Raw genomic sequence first — 18,546 nt, 5'->3', positions numbered from 1 at the left:
AGTGTTACATTAGAGACTATTTTTATAAACTTCAACAATAAGTAAGAACTGCCTCTTAGGGCTGCTCTCCCCTCCATTCTAAACCTGGTCCAAGTTAATGAAAGCTTGAGTTAGGAAACAGGAGTTGGGCATGAGCACTTTAATTTGTGCATCCCAAATGGCAAGTTTCCAAATATTTCTTAAATCTCAGTGTCTACATCAGAGCTTCAAAAAAGTGCCAAAAGCTAAGGGGAGGTAAGCTGAACGGCAATAAAAAACACACAACAGAGGGTCATATTTCATTTGGTTCTTTTTATTAGAAACTGAAAATACAGCAAGTAGGGAAACCCCACATCAATGGAACCATCACACAGATGCCCTTCTGGAACCCCAACCTTCTATGATCCCCAAAAATGTGCTTTGTGGCTTTAGCAATTTATAAAGGGGAAGAGGGAAAATACTGAAAAAGGCCACTATTTAATGGTGAAAGAATGAAGCTGTAGAGGTCCCAACCAGCCTAGGGCCAAAAAAGAAAATTAAAAATCTGCACAGAGCAAGCAAGCCTCTGAGTGCTGAGAGTAAGGCATTCAGGCGCCAACCTGGTTAGAGTTCTCAGCGAGCACTGTCAGGTCAAGTGCACATGAGGCTGTTGGTAGTGAGTTGCACGTAGACACACATAGAAATGGGCACACACATGCCCACATACACACCCAAAAGAGGGAGATTTTACTGGATTACACATCAGTGATGTTAATTTCATTTTTCCTAAGGGTTTGTGCTATGTTGAACCAGATCCTTCCAGCTTTGGGGTGTGGGTGACTGCACCCAGAGAGCTGCTACTTCTGTTGGTGTTGTGACACGGCTGCACCTGTACCCTGTATCCCAAAGGGCATGACCAAAGAGCAAGTCTGGCTTCTGATCTATGCTGTTGCTCCCAAGAAACTAAGTGGGCTTCTGTCCAAATGGCCACTGTCCTGCTGGACTATGCTTTCTCAAAGGGATTAATACTGTTCTTTATTCTGTCAGGCACTGCATCAGTTCATCCACTGAGTCTTTTGCTCGGTCCACCTAGCACCTAGGGCAGTGACCTTATCCAGAACCAAAACGCTCAAGTTCTTCTCAACTTCTACACTGGATTCTTTCTTCCTGGATCCCAGCTTTTGCTGGAGATTGGAAGGGCAAGGGAGGAAAATAACTGAGAAAACTCTATTGAATAGGAGGCCCTTCCTATATTCCCAGACACCTACTGAGGATGCCAGTCCCCATGCTCAAGACCTCCATGTTTAGTTCTAATACCCACAATCCCAGGATATAATGGAGTCATCCCAAGTCTTTGATGACAGTAACCTAAGACTCAAGCGCTATTTTGGTGGTTCACCTATGGGCCAAGATCAGAATTCCATAAACCAGATCCTTTCCCCACCACTTTCTCTGACACCGTATCAGGTTAGGCCTGGGACATGAGCCACTGTCTTGTACCTCACTCCCTGGCAATAACATACCATTGTCTTTAAAATGCCATGTCACTCTATCCCTGTAAAGTGGGGTTCAGTGAGTGCTGACAACTTGGTACTACAACTGGCTTTAAGAGTTCTGCTGGCTTTCTTGTTCAAGGAGAGTCGAGGTGTCTGTCACATCCAGGCTTACCACGACAGTGTACCAGAGGTAAAACTCATCTTTCCAAAGGAAAGGTCTCCCAATCTATGTAGACGAGCTCAGGAGAAACCTGGACATGTCAGAATCTCATTTGTGGCTGGCTCCATGCCAAGAACTATGTCAGAGAAAGGTCCATTTCTATTCCTTCAAGGAGGAAGGATAGTTAGGGCAGTGATTTTTAATAGAGGGAAATTTAGAGAGTGTTCCAGAGCTCCACAGCAAGGATATGGAAAACTGTCACATCCCTCTCATAAGACTTACCATAAAAGTGAGCGGGATGCCAGGAAATAACCAGATCAGCCCGTGCTAATGTTTCCAGGGCTCCTCCGTGGTCTCCAGCACCCCTTTACCAGCTGGTAGGAGTGCATCAGTCTCTCAAATGACAATGACACCCTAACTAGAGCCTTTATCTAACACATCCTGTCAGCCATTCGTGTGCTGCTTCCACTGAGAAAACACATACCACTCCCCTCTACTTCAGATCTCCCAAAGGCTCTTGAGCTTGACCGTGGTCATGTGACCACTGGGCTAGGGCTATACTCTCTGCCCCATTAGGGTCCAAGGTATGTCAGCCTTTAGAAGGCACCTTGGTGCACCAAGACATGGTACATTCTGGGGCTATCACCTGAGCCTCCTCCAGTCACTTTTTGTGCAAAATTCAAACAGTGTGTGGTACTTGCATGTTTCATTCTATACAAAAATTCTCCCTCCCTCCCTTACCCCGTTTTAAACATGTATATAAAGTCTTATTTAAACAGTTAGAAATCTTATTTACATTAATTTCTTTGTTCTCCCAAGAGCATTTAAAATCACACTCCCACCCCTTACTGGATATAAACGTTCACCTAAATTGGTTTGTATTATTGTTACACAGAGAGAAAGGGAGAAGAACGAACCACCAAACTGTTCTGCCATCTTCTACAAATAAATATGATATGGATCAGAAGCCAGTTTGCCAAGGGTCTTGCAGAGCCCGCAATCAGTAGATCCCAAGAATAAGCCAGGGTTTGGGCTATGTCTCCTTTTCTCCCAATTGATGCATTCCATCCTTTGAGGTATGATTTATTTTTGTTTTTCTCTTCTCAGTCATGTACCACGCAGAGCCCCTGGGCCGTCACAAAGCCCACGAGGCTGTCAAAGTTTTGGGGCTCCTCTGGTACTGGCATCAGTAGCCGGCAGGGAGGCCCGCAAGTGCTGCAGGCCCTGGTTTAGGGTCACAGTCCCTGGCTACTGGTAGGTATCACAGTGCATCCTCTTCACTGCAGCCCCCGCCGATCATGAAACGAAACTCCTGGAGGTTTGAGACACCATGGAAGTGAACAAAAGCTCCAGCAACCACAAAGATATGAAACAGCTGATGAGAGTGAAACTGGAGAGGGAAAAAAAAGAGAAGGGGATACAGAAATCCATACATTATTAAGACTGCTAAAGATTCTTAGAAATGTTTAATCCTGGTTCACGCTGAGCAGAAGGCAGGGAATGGATGTGGCAGAGCTCAAATTCAAGGTGTCCACAGATCCTGGAACATCCATTAGGTGTATCACATTCTGCTGAGCTGAAAGTCAGCTGTTCCCAAAGAACTCAGGGTGCTGCCACTCAGCTCTACACATAAACATCTACACACTTAACACTGAAACCAGTGGCAAATGACATACAGACTCTCTTGCTCACAGGCCACAAAGGTCCCAAAGATCCCTTGACACCTAGCCATGGACTATGGTTACACATACAGTCCTTTTCCTACTCACTGCTGATGGACATTTTGTCATGGACAAGAGGACTAGAGCTATGGTCATTTACACGTTGCTCTCTTATTAGAAAAACTAAAGAGGATTCCAGGATCGTGTGTGGAATGTCACAACATATGGTCCCCAGAGTTTCCTTCAGTGCTACGATTCTGAAATTTGATGAACTGTCAAAAACTAAGCAAACAGGCCCTTTTACTTCACAAGTCAGAAGCTGGTCTACAAGCAAGTGACATTATTTCTGATTTTACCTGTTCTGTTGAATGCTATTCCACATCTCAAGAAGGGTAATCAATTGCTTGCTGCACTTCAAAAATTACACTATTCTGTCATTATAATCCCAAAATGAAAAAGTACAGTGGCTAAGCAGGATTTATCAAGAGAAAAACACTGATTTTGAAAGCAAAAACTAGAAGAAATTAAGTCACATCCCAAGAGATGTTTCCCAGGAAACCAAAGGGGATTAATTTCCCCAAAGAAAGGGGATAAAGGGCAAAAACCCCTCCTTACCAACGTCAAAATTATGATGATGCAATCAGAAAGATGAATGAGCTAATTCGAAGCTAAAAAAAACTGCTTAAGTTCAAGATCTTCTTCATTTTACAGATAGCTAAACTAAACTTTAAAGAGATGAGATGATCAGCTTAGTCTATAATAATCAGCAATAGGCTGAGGAACAGAATTCCAAAGGTCAGATTTCACATTAAGCATATTTCCAATTTTGTCTTGTTAAAAATATTTCAGGCCCTCTGTGGTTGTAAGTTTTTCTATCTATATCAGTCCATATATTTTCTTTTCCCTCCTCTCTTTCGTCGTCTCTTACCAATGACCACAATCTAGTTCAATCCAGTTCCCTCTTCTTCACAATCCCTCTTCTTCACAACCCCTCTTCTTCCACCAGACATACATACACTCAAGTCTCTCATTACAAATCACTAAATTTCGGTATAAAAAAAGACCCTGGTAGAAATCTGGTCCTAAAAAGGACTCTGGTAAAAATCTGGTCTATCATCCTCATTTCATAAATAAGGAAACTGAGACAAAGAATGGCAAAATGACTTTCCATTGTCAAAAGGAGCACAGATTCTGATATTAAAATTAGCCTAATTCAAATTCCAGTTCTACCACTTAATAGCCACATGGCTTGGACAAGTGGCCTCACCTCCCTAAGCCTTAGTCTCCTGATTTGTAAAATGAAGACACGAACAGGAGTTATCATACCACATAGGGCTAATGTATTAAAGGAGGTAATCCATGCAAAGCACTCTGTACTATGCTGAGCATCAAGGAAGTGCTCACTAAATGTTAGTTATTACTGTACTTATTGTCCACAGAAAGACAGCTAAACAAGGAATAAGAACCAGAATACAACTCTCCTAACTTTGAGTCTAAAACTTTCTCTATTGCATCACTCTGCAGTATGCCAATAACCCACGAGCAGGTACCTACACACACTCAATCACCCCTGACATACTTACCCAGATGTCACATTTGCCAGGAAAAAAGCGTTCAGGGATCCGGGCAGCATACAGGGCAGCTCCTGTGATGTAGAGGCTGGCCATCAGCATCAACCAGCCTATCTGCCCTATGGTGGCAGCCTTGAGGAACCCCTCCGAGATGACATAGTGCAAGGTCGGAATGATTCCACTCAGGCCCAGGCCCAGAAACACTCCTAGGAGTCACAAGAAGAGAGTGAAGTAACGCAGAAGAGAAACAAAGAGCCAGAAGTCAATATTACAGCACGGTCCCATTAACTCTGTAAACTGAATATTTCCAAGTAGCATACAAAATTAGCTTCCAGTTTTAAAGGAAAAAGAAGGTTCTTCAAACTCTAGGACACTGTCACACAAGACAACACAGCTATATTCTAAAGATTTACAAATGCAAGGAGCCAGCTGGGTGCAGTGGCTCACACCTGTCATCCCAGCACTTTGGGAGGCCAAAGCAGGCAGATCATCTGAGGTCAGGAGTTCAAGACCAGCCTGGCTAACAGGGTGAAACCCCATTTCTACTAAACATCCAAAAAGTAGCCAGGCATGGTAGCGCACACCTGTAATCCCAGCTACTCAGGAGGCTGACGCAGGAGAATCGCCTGAGCCTGAACCCGAGAGGCAGAGGATGCAGTGAGCCGAGATCACACCATTGCACTCCAGCTTGGGCAACAAGAGTGAAATTCTGCCTCAAAAAAAAAAAAAGAAGCAAGGAGCCTCGCTAAGAGAGGTCTAACTTAGTAAGTCAGCAGTGTTCAAGGGTTTTGAATTAATGTTGCTAAATGTTTGCAGAAAGGACAGCTCCAGGAGTTTATTTAAACTGTCCTAGCCTGTCCTCTTACAGACACAGGTTACAATACAAGCTATTTTACGTATCTCATCTTCTCTTTGAAGCAACAGACGTTCCTGGGGTGGAGAGGCAATGAATGATCATATCACCTGGCATCACCTATTTTTAATAGGAATCTAGGGCTGGGCGCAGTGGCTCACACCTGTCATCCGAGCACTTTGGGAGGCCAAGGCAGGCGGATCACTTGAGGTCAGGAGCCAAGATAGCACCCCTGCACTCCAGCCTGGACTACAAAGCAAAACTTCATCTCAAAAAAAAAAGAAAAGAAAAGAAAAAAGAAAAAAAAATTTAATCTAAATCTGTGACCTCTAACTGGGCACTTAAAAATTGTTCAATGCCTTTAACAAATGACCTAATGGGGGTGGGGGATGGGAGAGAATACTATACTAAGATGAGAGAGAGTGAGAGAGATTTCTGAAAGCTCCCAGGCCCCTAAATAACAATCAGGTACAAAAGTCCGGCAAATCACTCAGCCACAGCCCTACTGCCTTACTGCCTCCAGAAATCTGAAGTAATGTTTTTTTAAACTTCTAGATATGACCTAAGTTCTAAGATGAATTAAATGAGTCTCAACCAGCATTTTTTTAAATGAACTAGAATAAAATTAAAATATCAGACTGTAACATAAGTGGAGTCTATTTTGTTAAAGTTTTGTAATTTATATATACATGAACTTATGTATAGATACACGTGTTCAGGACTGTAATAGAAAATGTCATGAAGAAAAAAAAAAATTTGAAGGCCACTAGTCTAAATCTACTTTGAAACCTGTGTATCAGCCAAAGCAACATAGGAACTCCTTGCCTCAGCCAGTAACTAATTGCTCCTACATTTTGACACAGAGTTAACAATGACCCTTGCAAAACAAGCTGTCATTTGGTAAGCTTTCTCCACAGATAAAGAGCCTATGACTTGCTTTGGACATTACCAAATAAACTGCTGGTATACAGCAATATATGTAAGCACAGATACAGGATGCATACTCACAAATAAAATGGGCATCTAAAAGAGAAGAGGAAAATGGCAATGCTGTTCTCACAAAAGATAAGAACCAAGCAGGCCTAAAGAAAAACTATTTCCTACCTCTGCTCCTCTAAGGAATTATTATCATGATATTTCTTCACTTGTTCTTTTCCTCTACATGCTAAGCAAAGGCTGCTAATGGTTTCTGCCTATCATTCTCTAAGTCAAAGGCTCAGGAACTTGGTTCTTCTGATGTATATAAATAGCAAAACGCTCAGCTCTACTCAGCAAAGATGTTCTTATCTCATGTGCTCAAACAGGCTTAACACCACTGTACTACTCAAGTACTGCTGAAAGCGGACCCTGACCAATGCTCATTTGCTCATACGAACACAAAAAGGAGGAGGGCAGAGTGTTGTAACAGTGGTCACTGACATGAAGTTACTTCTGTGTCTAACCTTCCAGGTACCTGCAGATGATCCAAGGCTTAGATTTTAATACTAAATGGTTTTGGGGGTTTAAGGATGAAAGGAAAAACACTCCTTGTTCATTCTCAGTGGGCACGGAGTTTGACACTGAGTGGGAGACAAAAACATCTCTGCTAACTCCATACCCTATAAGAAGACTCAGCCAAGGCACTGAGGGCCTTGTGGCTTTCTCTATGATCTCCAGCTAAACAGGCATTATCCTAAATATAAAAAGTCCCTTTACCCTACATCAGAAGGGAGATATGGTGCCTACTTTAACAAAACACAATCAGTACGGGGGTGAAGCCTTAAGCAGATTATCCATTATAAAATAAAAATACAAAACAAAACAGAAAATGACAACAAAAAAAGAATCACTACAAAAAGTACACTCCACGCTGAGTAAGAAAAATCATTGTTTACAAAAGTTACACACTACCGCTTTCTGGATGGGGGTTAGCCATAAACTCAAGTAAGTAACAGTCCCAAATTATATCACCTCATACTCACCATGACCCCTCAACCCTAATGCTTTAAGACAATTAATAAACACTACTGACAACAACAACTACTACTATTACTACTACTACTACAACATAAAAAAAACCCTCAACAATAGGACTGTGATTTCTTCATCTTGGCATCACAAATACACAGCATAATGTTTGGCACATGGCAGAACTTTAATAAATAGTGAATTTAACTAGTGAATAAATGAATGTCGAATGTAGAGCCCTCCAGTGTTCTTACCTGCTCTCACTCCCCGATACTGAGGGGTGGCAAACATGTCCCACTGGGAGACTACAATGGCTGCGATGCCCAGCACACAGATGACAATCAAGTAGATGAAGCAGGGTTGCGGATTACAGTAGAAGGAATAGTAAAGCCAAGGAACAAAACTTCCCATAATCAGAAGAGCAATGCCAGAGTAATCCAGTCTATGATAGAAAAAAAATCCATTTAATGCAGTAATTTAAAAATTACTAGCCACTACAGGTTCCAATTAATCCCTCATGACATAAGCCATCAACAACAGCTAAGAGCCAAACTGGGTTGCTATTTAAAAAAAAAAAAAAAGTTTCCATGAGATGATATTAAGAATTCTGCCAGCTCTGCTGAATGTTTTTCCCTAATGCACTACCTCTAAATCATTGGCCAAAATACAGACTTTACATATACTTACTTAGAGAAGAGCCGGGAGACCCCCTCTGAGTGGCAGTAGACTGTGTGGAAGAGCCATGAGAAAGAAAGGCAGAGAATGGCTCCTAAGAAAAATAATCCAAAGACCACCTTCTCTTGCAGAGGGGCCACAAAGGAGATATTTGGGCGAAACATATAAAAGATCCCCAGGCACAGGAAGAATACACAACCTAGGAAAAAGAGCACACAAAATAGATAAAATATCACCCTTTAAAAGAGACAATATTATGTAATGATTCTGTTTTCAATCCTTCAGCATCATAACAATATCTGAATCAAAAGTTCAATGAGAAAAATTTTCCAAGTAACTGAGGCCAATCCACAATCGTGGTTTACTTCCAACATTGCTGGTATCAGAAATACTTCAGCTTCATAAACTGAATATACAGAATATAAAAACTTATCTAAGGGCATAATCTAAAAAGAAATCAGACAGTGTGGCTACTTCTTAGAAGAGATAAGAAGCCACTCCTACCTCTAGATGTAGAATAGTTTCATTTATACAGTTTTTGGCACATACATCATAGTCCAGCTTTCAATGGTCCATTGTGCTTTTGCTTTTGTTTTTACAATGAATTCCAATACCCCTAAACCCTGCCAAGAAATACAGCTTTCCTCTACCAATAGCTGTCAGGGAGCATCATGCTGCTTCTCTGGTCCTCATCAGCTGGTTCAGGAGATTCAAGAGTTAAGGACAGTAAAATGCCTACTCAGGCCATTTCCTAACCAATTCCTAAACTGTTCTACACAGAAAGATGCCACGTTCCTATTGTTTAGGGAAGGGCCACCTAACACAAGGCAGGCACAGAAATTTCAAGTTCAACATTTGTTAAGTAATTATCATTTTAATTAAAAATTATCCTTGAATTAGAAGTCAGCAACAAACTTGATTTGACTCTCTATTCTCCTCTCAGCAGGCAGGAACTTAGAGGCACCATGGAAATCAAATGTGTGGTAAGTAAGGAGTAAGGCCAGAAACTAGTATATTCACAAGGTTGTACAACCATCACCACTAATTCCAAAATATTTTCATCACCCCAAACAGAAGTACTATATCTGCTGTCATCCCCCATTCCCCACTCCTCACAGCCCTAAACAACCAGTAATCTGTCTTTATGGATTTTCCTGTCCTGGACATTTCATGCATGTAGAATCAAACAACATGTAGCCTTTTGTGTTTGGCTTCTTAGCAAATGTTTTCAAGCCTCACCCATGTTGTGGCATGTATCAGTGCTTCATCCCTTTTTGCAGCTAAATAATACTCTGGTGTATGAATATACCATATTTTGTTTATCCATTACCAGTCGATACCCATCTGGGTTGCTTCTACTTTTTAGCTATTATGAATAATGTTGCTATAAACTTCTGTGTTCGTGCTTTTATGTGAACATGTTTTCAGTCATCTTGGGTAATATACTAGGAGTGGATTTCTGGTAACTCTTTAACTTTTTGGGGAACTGCCAGCCTTTTCCATGGGGATTGCCCCATTTCACATTCCTACTGGCAAAGTATGAAAGTTCCAATTTCCCCACATCCTTGCCAAGACTTGTTATTTTTCATTTTCTTGATTATAGCCATCCTAGTGGGTGTGAAGTGGTGAGATTTCTCACTGCATTTCTCAAAACATTTGATTTGCATTTTCCTAAATGCCTAATGATGATAAACATCTTTTCATGTGCTTATTGGCCATTTTAGATCTTCACTGGAAGAACATCTATTCAGATGTTTCACCCATTTTTAAAATCGGCTGTCTTTATTGTTGAGTTGTAGGAGTTATTTATTAGATCCTTACCAACCAGCTGATTTGTAAATATTCTCTTCTCTATGGGTTGTCTTTTCACTTTCTTGATAATGCACTTTGATATACCAATGTTTTTACTTTTGTTTTTACTTTTTATTTTTTCTTTGGTGGCAATTCTAAGAAAGAGTCACCTAATCCAAAGTCACAAGGATTTATATCTATGTTTTCTCCTAAGGATTTTATAGTTTTTGCTCTCTTTTTTTGTTTTGTTTTGTTTTTGCTCTTATGTTTGGGTCTTTGATCCATTTTGGGTTCACTTTTGTATATGCGAGTTTGGGATCATTCTTTTACATACGGCTCAGCTATCCCAGCACCATTTGTTGGAAAGACTATTCTTTCCTCTATAGTATTCTTTCTTTAATATACAATCATTACGGAGAAAAAATTACAGTCCATATATTCTACTTCAGGCCAAACTGAAAATTAGCAGTGCATATAAGTAATGAATTCTAAAAGATCAGATTACTTCTATTAAATAATACCTTCTTCTCAGTGGTTACTACAATATGAAACCACATTTTGTATAGCAACTACTTTTACTTGGCCTGGTTTGAGGACAATATCTGAAAATCTAGTAGAGAGAAATACGACTTAAGTTATAACAAAATCATAGTGCAAACCAGGATAACCTAGGAGTAAACCAGTGAGAAAATTCATCATTAGAAATTCAGAGAACAAAATGGCAAATCCAAATACATGTCTGAAGTTCTGTCCTTACCATCAAATACAGTGAATCGCCAGCTCATCACATCACTGACATTACATACCTAAGAGATGTGTCCAAATGTTGCCTGTTTCTGTGTGTATTCTGAAAATGCTCTTAAAACAGGCCCGGAAAGAAGGCATAGGAGGCCGGTGTCCATGCAGGAGGAAGTCATTATCCTTGAGCCAGTCTGGTAGTACATCATGAGGGATCACTCGCCACCGACCTTCCCATACCTGGCAGAGGGGTATTATCAAACATCTTTGTGATTTTGTCAATTTAGCAACACTGATCCCTAACAACTATGTCTTACCACAGTTTCATAATGGGAAAAATAATTCATTTTTTAAAAGGCGAACATCTCAAAATGTATAATGTCTTATATTCTGAGTTCTTTAAAAAGACTGATGAAAAAGATATTTTTGCCGGGAATGGTGGCTCAAGCCTTTAATCCCGGCACTTTGGGAGGCCGAAGTGGGCGGATCACCTGAGGTCAGGAGTTCGAGAGCAGCCTGACCAACATGGAGAAGCCCTATCTCTACTAAAAATACAAAAAATTTGCGGGACGTGGTGGCACATGCCTGTAATCCCACCTGTTCGGGAGGCTGAGGCAGGAGAATTGCTTGAACCCGGGAGGTGGAGGTTGTGGTGAGCTGAGATGATGCCACTGTGCACTCCAGCCTGGGCAACAAGAGCAAAACTCTGCCAAAAAAAAAAAAAAAAAAAAAAAAAGGAAGGAAGGACGGAAGGAAGGAAGGAAGGAAAGAAAAGAAAGAGAACGAAAAAGAAAAGAAAGAAAGAAAGAAAGAGAGAGAGAGAGAGAGGGAAGGAAGGAAGGAAGGAAGGAAGGAAGGAAGGAAGGAAGGAAGGAAAGAAAGAAAGAAAAAAGTATTTTTAAGTGGGGACCTTAGGAAAAGGAAAGAGTAAATAAATTTATAGGACATGCCCTAAAACAGTGGTTTCAAACTTTGTTTCAATCTGGCTAACGGTGGGATGAAGATTCCAAAGTCTCAGTCATACAGACCCCCTTCATCCTATGTAACAGACTTTATCCCTGATAAATCCCTGTGGTATTAAATATGAACATTTTTATTTTTAATATTCCTATTGGTAAAAACAGAATTACACAGAATCACACTTTTGTGCCTTTTGCTAAAATCTCTCTCTCCATCTTACTCTTTCTTCTCTTCCCACCGCACAAATATGATGAAGCAGAAAAGAAAGAGAACAGGAGTCAGAAAATTGTGGATCCCTGGCATTAACTAGCTATATGAGATTTAATTAATTATAAAACCTCCAACCTGAAGTTCCTTCATTTGTAAAATAGTGCTTCAGTTACTTCATAAGGAAATCATGAAGATCAAACAAAATGACACAAAGCATTTCATGAATTAGTTAGTAATTCCTGGCATCTACTCCAAAGACAGTATGACTATCCCCAGGGGCTATCTCCTGTGGGACAGTTAGTGACTAATCCACCTTCCTGCTCGTGCTGCAGAGATGGTAAAGAAGCTCAGCCCTAATTGCCCTTTCAGTCCCTCAGCGCCCTTTCCTCCCTTTTCCTCATGGTCCCTCCCGCATCAGATTCTAGAGGAAAAGGGATCAGGAATCCGATATCCCCTCTGTAGGAAGTCTGTCAACCTCTGCACTCTGCTTCTTTTAATGTCTCATAGCCCCAAGAGCTCACACCACAAGGACCACTAATCTTGTCTAACTTGCTTCTGCTAGACAGAAGGATGCAAGGAAAAATGGCAGGCATATGGTCTATCTTCCAGCTAATGTGGGCTGAGCAGTTCTTCCAGTCTATTACCCTATAAAGCAAGAATCCAGGCTACAAATCAGCAAGATTCACCTTCAGACAATGACCTCCACCCTACCCACTACAGGGGTCTTGTGACAATATGGGTAAGCCACAGAAACTTGGCTCTCTCTCTACTCTGTGGAAAGACTGCCACTTACTCCCAGCTACTATGCCCATTCCTTTTGCTCCACAACCTGTTTCTTGTTCTGTGCTCTCTTACTTCCCTACAGATATTTGTAAAAGAACTAATCCTCTGTGTAACATATCCACCTCCAAAGGAAGTGAGGACTAACAATTTAAGAACAGATGTGTCCCTCTTAACACTCTATCCAAACTAGCCCCCCCGCCTCTTGCCTGCTCTTCCTGCCCCCAGCCACACATAACCTCTCCTCCCTCCCCTTCCAACTCAAAACTTGGGGTCTATGGTTACTGGTGCAAATCTGGCTATTCTATGTTTGTTCCTAACATACGATAAAATAAAATAATGCCAAAAGACTAATCTTTATTTTTAACAGCTGCTGCTAATAGTACTACCACTTACAAAAGTAGCTGTATAAGATCTTCCACAGGACTTTATGGAGAGAAAGAGAGAAAGGGAATCAGGGATCCAGTATTCCTTCTGTTGGAACTGTTGGAAGTCTGTCAACCTCTGCAGTCTGCTTCTTTTAGTGTCAGAGAGAGACCAAGATACTGAATTTTCTGCATCAAATTTGAATTTGGGAAAAGACCACTATTGTTGAGATTAACCTTACAAAATGTTGCTATTACCTTACTTTGGGGGAATTTTATATTCTGAGAGGGAGAGGAAGATAGAAATCAATCCTTACATCTTCAAGGCAATTCACAATGTGCACACAGCTCTGCTGTATCCGAAGTGCTACTTTGCTACCCTACATAGACAAAAGAGTCATATGTTCCCTTTTTACATTCAAAAAGAATATGTGAGTTTCTTACTGGTTATATATGCATATAATTTCAGAGTGATTTTCCCTGTTATTTCTAAACAAATGTTCTAGTGGTCTAAATACTGAGACAAGGAGCTATACTTTCTTAATTACACTGCAATTAGTGACACATTCAACAGACACTGCACCCTCATTCTCAACTTGGAGTCACATATAGTCAGCCAAATTCCAACACAAATAGGTATATCCTCTTTTACCCCCTAGAATAAAAGAAGAAGATCACAGCTTAGCCAAAGACATATTTATTTATAAGCTTGACAAAGACACTGCCTACCTTCAAATATCTTAGCAATAATCCACTGGGTATGTGGGTATATTAGACCATAAAATAAAATGCACAGAAACATTTCTTAAAAAAACAGCCGGGCGCAGTGGCTCACACCTGTAATCCCTATGGGAGGATTACATAATGCACTATGGGAGGCCGAGGCGGGCGGATCACAAGGTCAGGAGATCGAGACCATCCTGGTCAACATGGTGAAGCCCCATCTCTACTAAAAGTACAAAAATTAGCCGGGCATGGTAGCACATGCCTGTAATTCCAGCTACTCAGGAGGCTGAGGCAGGAGAATCACTTGAACCTGGGAGTCAGAGGTTGCAGTGAGTGGAGACTGTGCCACTGCACTCCAGTCTTACGACAGAGTGAGACTCAAAAATAAATAAATCTCAAAAACAAATAAAGTGCCTGTTGCATACATCCTATTCCCACATGGACCTGGTTATGCTGGTAAAATAGCAACAACTGAAGTCTAGGGGCAAAAAGAGTGACCAAGATCACAGCACATTTCATATTAAAATGTCTCTGTTATACTTGCTTCCAATCCAAGAAATAGAATCCCTGTACCACTAGACATGGCTGGTTTTCAAGTGTGGTCAGTTGCACTGCCATGGCAGGGTAGAGCCACACCAGACAACACTGTGTAACAGGACGCCTCTTCATTCTGCTGTCATAAACAAACTGCTAAGGGATATTTAAAACACTCCTTTTCTTCAGAAGATCATAGTTTGCAGCAAACAAATGTCCTGCCCTATTTATTCTCCGATTCACTGTTTAATTTAGAGTTTTAGTTGCTTTATTCTTTGCTCTCTGTTCAGAAAGGGAGGACAAAAAGGCAGTTAAGTCAGCTACAGTACCCCGCTGATCTCTAAATATTAAAATTCCCTAATGGCCCAGATACTAAATTTGCCAACTTTGAGAGATTTCTTCACACCAAATTTTCATTTTAAAAACAAAATAATCTTTTGTATCCCTTTGTGCTAATTCTCCTGAGACAGTGATCACTAGAACGAATCTATTGTTTTGTTCAGTTTCTTCACTCATTGTCAAACTGGCTAAAATTTTCTATTTCAGACCCATAAATGTTTAAATTCCCCCTGAAAACCCACTAGACCCTTAGTCTTGGAAAGGATGTCTATGTTCAGATCACAATGTTCTCTTTTCATACCCTGGTCCAAAGTGATAGTATTCTAAGTCCACTGTTCCCAATTATTTCCAGCATTATTGTGAATGTAAGAAAACCTATAGTCTCCTGGATCTAAGACCATGTGCATAAAAAGTTTTGGTTTCATAAAAGCCATGAAAAGCTAAGTGTCACAAAAATTTCTCTCTAAATAGTAGTTCTCCAGAAATGTTTAATAAATCAATTTATATACACACAGACAGACTGACTTATGTTAATTAGATCCTACCTGCCAGGGCCCTTATTGATCTGATTGATCAAGTACCTACAAGTTTACCAATGTGTCTATTTTCTCTAAGCAAGCAAACTCAACTCTAATTACTATTTTAGAAAAAAAAAGAGAGAGAGAATCCCACAATAGGTCCTAGGGAATCAGACAATGGACTGGAAGAAAAACCTTAGAGACAGAATATATACCAGCTGAACTGAAAATACCAGCTGAACTGAAAAATCCCATAATAGGTCCTAGGGAATCAGACAATGGACTGGAAGAAAAACCTTAGAGACAGAATATATACCAGCTGAACTGAATATACCAATGTACATGAAAACTGGAAAATTTCTCTCTCAAGAGTAGCCTGATTACTCAGAATTCCTAGAATCCCTAGAAAGAACAGTACATTTGCCATTGCAATCAGTCAGCAGAACAGATTTAAGGGACCTGAGGAGGGCATTTTCATATCTCCAGGCGTCAACCACTTCTGATTATGTTTCATTCTGTTTGTCTAAACCACCAATAAGACATTTACTCTCTTAACCTACATTAGGAAATATTTGCTTCCCAGCTGGATATCCTAGTTTTATCAGAGCTTTATCATGGCTACTACAAGCCAACAAATGTATTGTGTCTTCAACAAGATTAGAGTCCCAAGACCACCTCTGTCCCCATCTTGCCACAGATCTTCCCCAAAGCAAACCAAAGTCTACAGTACTACCACTCTCTCTAAAGGTTTCTGTTTGGGAAGGGCTAAATACATAGCATGACAATGACAAGAAATTGCACTCTTACCTTACAAACAAATTCTTCCATTTTTTCCATAGCATGATGGGCTTGCAAGAGAGGGGACATGCCCATAAACCCCTCATCTTCCTGAGGAGCTTCATCACTGCACTCGTGTTCCTCAGAGCTCTGCAAGGCAATCACAGAAACAGTCAAGGACAAAGACTGGGAGCCAAATGACACAATCAATACATTTCCCTTGCAGAATTATAATGAAATTCTTAAGGTTAAAACAAGGCCTTAGACAAGAATCAACAATATAGTAAGTCAGTTTATTATAGAATTATTAGTATTAAAAATGAACTCTAGTACTCAATTCTTCTCTGACAGATGAAATAACTCTCTACTATAGCAGCATCTCTGTGTTTGTTTCAGTAGCAGATTCCTGGCTTTACTGGTTTGTTTTTTAAGAATTATGTCAGGCCGGGCGCGGTGGCTCAAGCCTGTAATCCCAGCACTTTGGGAGGCCGAGACGGGCAGATCACGAGGTCAGGAGATCGAGACCATCCTGGCTAACACGGTGAAACCCCGTCTCTACTAAAAAATACAAAAAAAAAAAAAAAAAACTAGCCGGGCGACGTGGCGGGCGCCTGTAGTCCCAGCTACTTGGGAGGCTGAGGCAGGAGAATGGCGTAAACCCGGGAGGCGGGGCTTGCAGTGAGCTGAGATCCGGCCATTGCACTCCAGCCTGGGCGGCAGAGCGAGACTCCGTCTCAAAAAAAAAAAAAAAAAAAAAGAATTATGTCATAGATCCATAATAATATTACATAAAATTGAGAAATTACTGAGGGGAAAACCTCCAAGACTCACACCTGGGACACATGAAATAAATAACTGTGATACACAATGTGGTAAGTACTCTAGTGGCAGAGAGAAAAAGGAGAGAAAAACATTTAACAAATTTTTAAAAAAATATATCCAACACAGAGGAAAAGGCTTTATATATAGGTCATCTAACTTAATCCCAACCACCTTATTAAGTATTCTCATTCCCATTTAACATATTAAGAGCATTAGGCAAAGAGATTAAATAAGTTGTCCAAGGTTAAAGCTGAAGTGGAAAAGTCAAAAAGTCAAACTCCAAAACCCACTGCCTTTCCACATTCTTTTTTTTTTTTTTTTTTTTTTTTTTGAGACGGAGTCTCGCTCTGTCACCCAGGCTGGAGTGCAGTGGCCGGATCTCAGCTCACTGCAAGCTCCGCCTCCTGGATTTACGCCATTCTCCTGCCTCAGCCTCTCAAGTAGCTAGGACTACAGGCGCCCACCACCTCGCCCGGCTAGTTTTTTTGTATTTTTTTTTTTAGTAGAGACGGGGTTTCACCGTGTTAGCCAGGATAGTCTTGATTCCTGACCTCGTGATCGACCCGTCTCGGCCTCCCAAAGTGCTGGGATTACAGGCTTGAGCCACCGCGCCTGGCTGCCTTTCCACATTCTGAAGAAAATGACTGATTTGTCTAGGCAAATGGAAAAAAGTGACAATCCGGTATGGTCTAAAGAGATAAATTACTAAAATTAAAATTTCTGCCTCCAGACCAAGGTTCATACTGCTTTAGATACAATGATATTGTGAGAAGAAGGGCAGCAGACTAGAAGTCAGGAGACCAAAGTGGTGAGGCCAGCTCTACCACTAACATCAACGGATCCTCACTGCAGGTCCATTTTCTCCCTACGTATCAAGGGAGGAGTTTAAACAATCTCTACAGTCTTCTACATCTCTAAAAAATTCTATAATTCTTTAACTCAATTAATAAGACAGCACAAGAGAACCACAATTCCCTATCTAACCAAGAGTCTGTTTAGACAAACAGTACTGCTAACATCACTGCACAAAGAAATGAATGAATCTTCTACCTCTAATCGAAAACCTAATTGGTAAGAATGAACACAGAGGCAATGGGTAATCTACTACAACACTTTAAATTTGATCTTGTTTAAAAGGAAATTCTGAGATTTTAATTTTCCTGTTCTCCAGTTTATAAGACACTAACTAGAGGCTATGATGTGGCATGTGAGACATGTTACACACCCAGTCTGATTTTATAAAAACATATAATCTCCAAGAAAACCATCTTGAATAAAATAACCCTCCATCTTTGCTTACCTAAAACGTACTCTCTATCCTTCAATGACTAACCTTCATAGTTCCTATTTAAAACCCTTCTTTAACTATCCTAAACTCGTGTTCTTCAACCTTTCTTTCATTACTGCTACCCCCAAGCCCGGGATCTTTTTTTTTTTTTTTCTTTGAGACGGGGTCTCAGTGGTGCGATCATGGCTCACTGCAGCCTCAACCTCCTGGGCTCAAGCAATCCTCCACCTCAGCCTCCTGAATAGCTGGGGCTACAGGTGTGCACCACTGTGTGCACGTGTGTGTGTGTGCACCACCGTGGGCACGTGTGTGCAGTGCGCACTACAGGTATGCACCACTGTATCTGTGTGTGCACATGTGTGTTTATATGTGTGTAG

At 40.8% G+C, this 18,546-nt stretch overlaps 1 protein-coding gene across 3 annotated transcripts in view; it reads right to left on the bottom strand.

Annotated features, from left to right (window-relative positions):
• Positions 1-271: 271 nt before the first annotated feature.
• Positions 272-18,546, bottom strand: part of ADIPOR2 (adiponectin receptor 2) — a 90,980-nt gene continuing 72,705 nt past the window's right edge. The window contains exons 3-8 of one of the 3 annotated variants that reach the window (XM_010363562.2): positions 16,090-16,209; positions 10,919-11,090; positions 8,334-8,520; positions 7,901-8,088; positions 4,859-5,052; positions 272-3,004 (exon numbers count right to left, since the gene is read on the bottom strand). In XM_010363562.2, the coding sequence (XP_010361864.1) occupies positions 2,876-3,004; positions 4,859-5,052; positions 7,901-8,088; positions 8,334-8,520; positions 10,919-11,090; positions 16,090-16,209 (990 nt within the window). In that variant the 3' untranslated portion in view covers positions 272-2,875. The remainder of the gene's footprint in view (positions 3,005-4,858; positions 5,053-7,900; positions 8,089-8,333; positions 8,521-10,918; positions 11,091-16,089; positions 16,210-18,546) is intronic. The other 2 variants (XM_030938864.1, XM_030938865.1) reach the window with 2 other exon arrangements.

Source organism: Rhinopithecus roxellana, chromosome 10 (genome assembly GCF_007565055.1).
Source record: "Rhinopithecus roxellana isolate Shanxi Qingling chromosome 10, ASM756505v1, whole genome shotgun sequence".
Classification (NCBI taxonomy): domain Eukaryota; kingdom Metazoa; phylum Chordata; class Mammalia; order Primates; family Cercopithecidae; genus Rhinopithecus; species Rhinopithecus roxellana.
The sequence above is the reverse complement of the archived record's forward strand: the minus strand, read 5'-3'. Positions and strand labels throughout refer to the sequence as shown.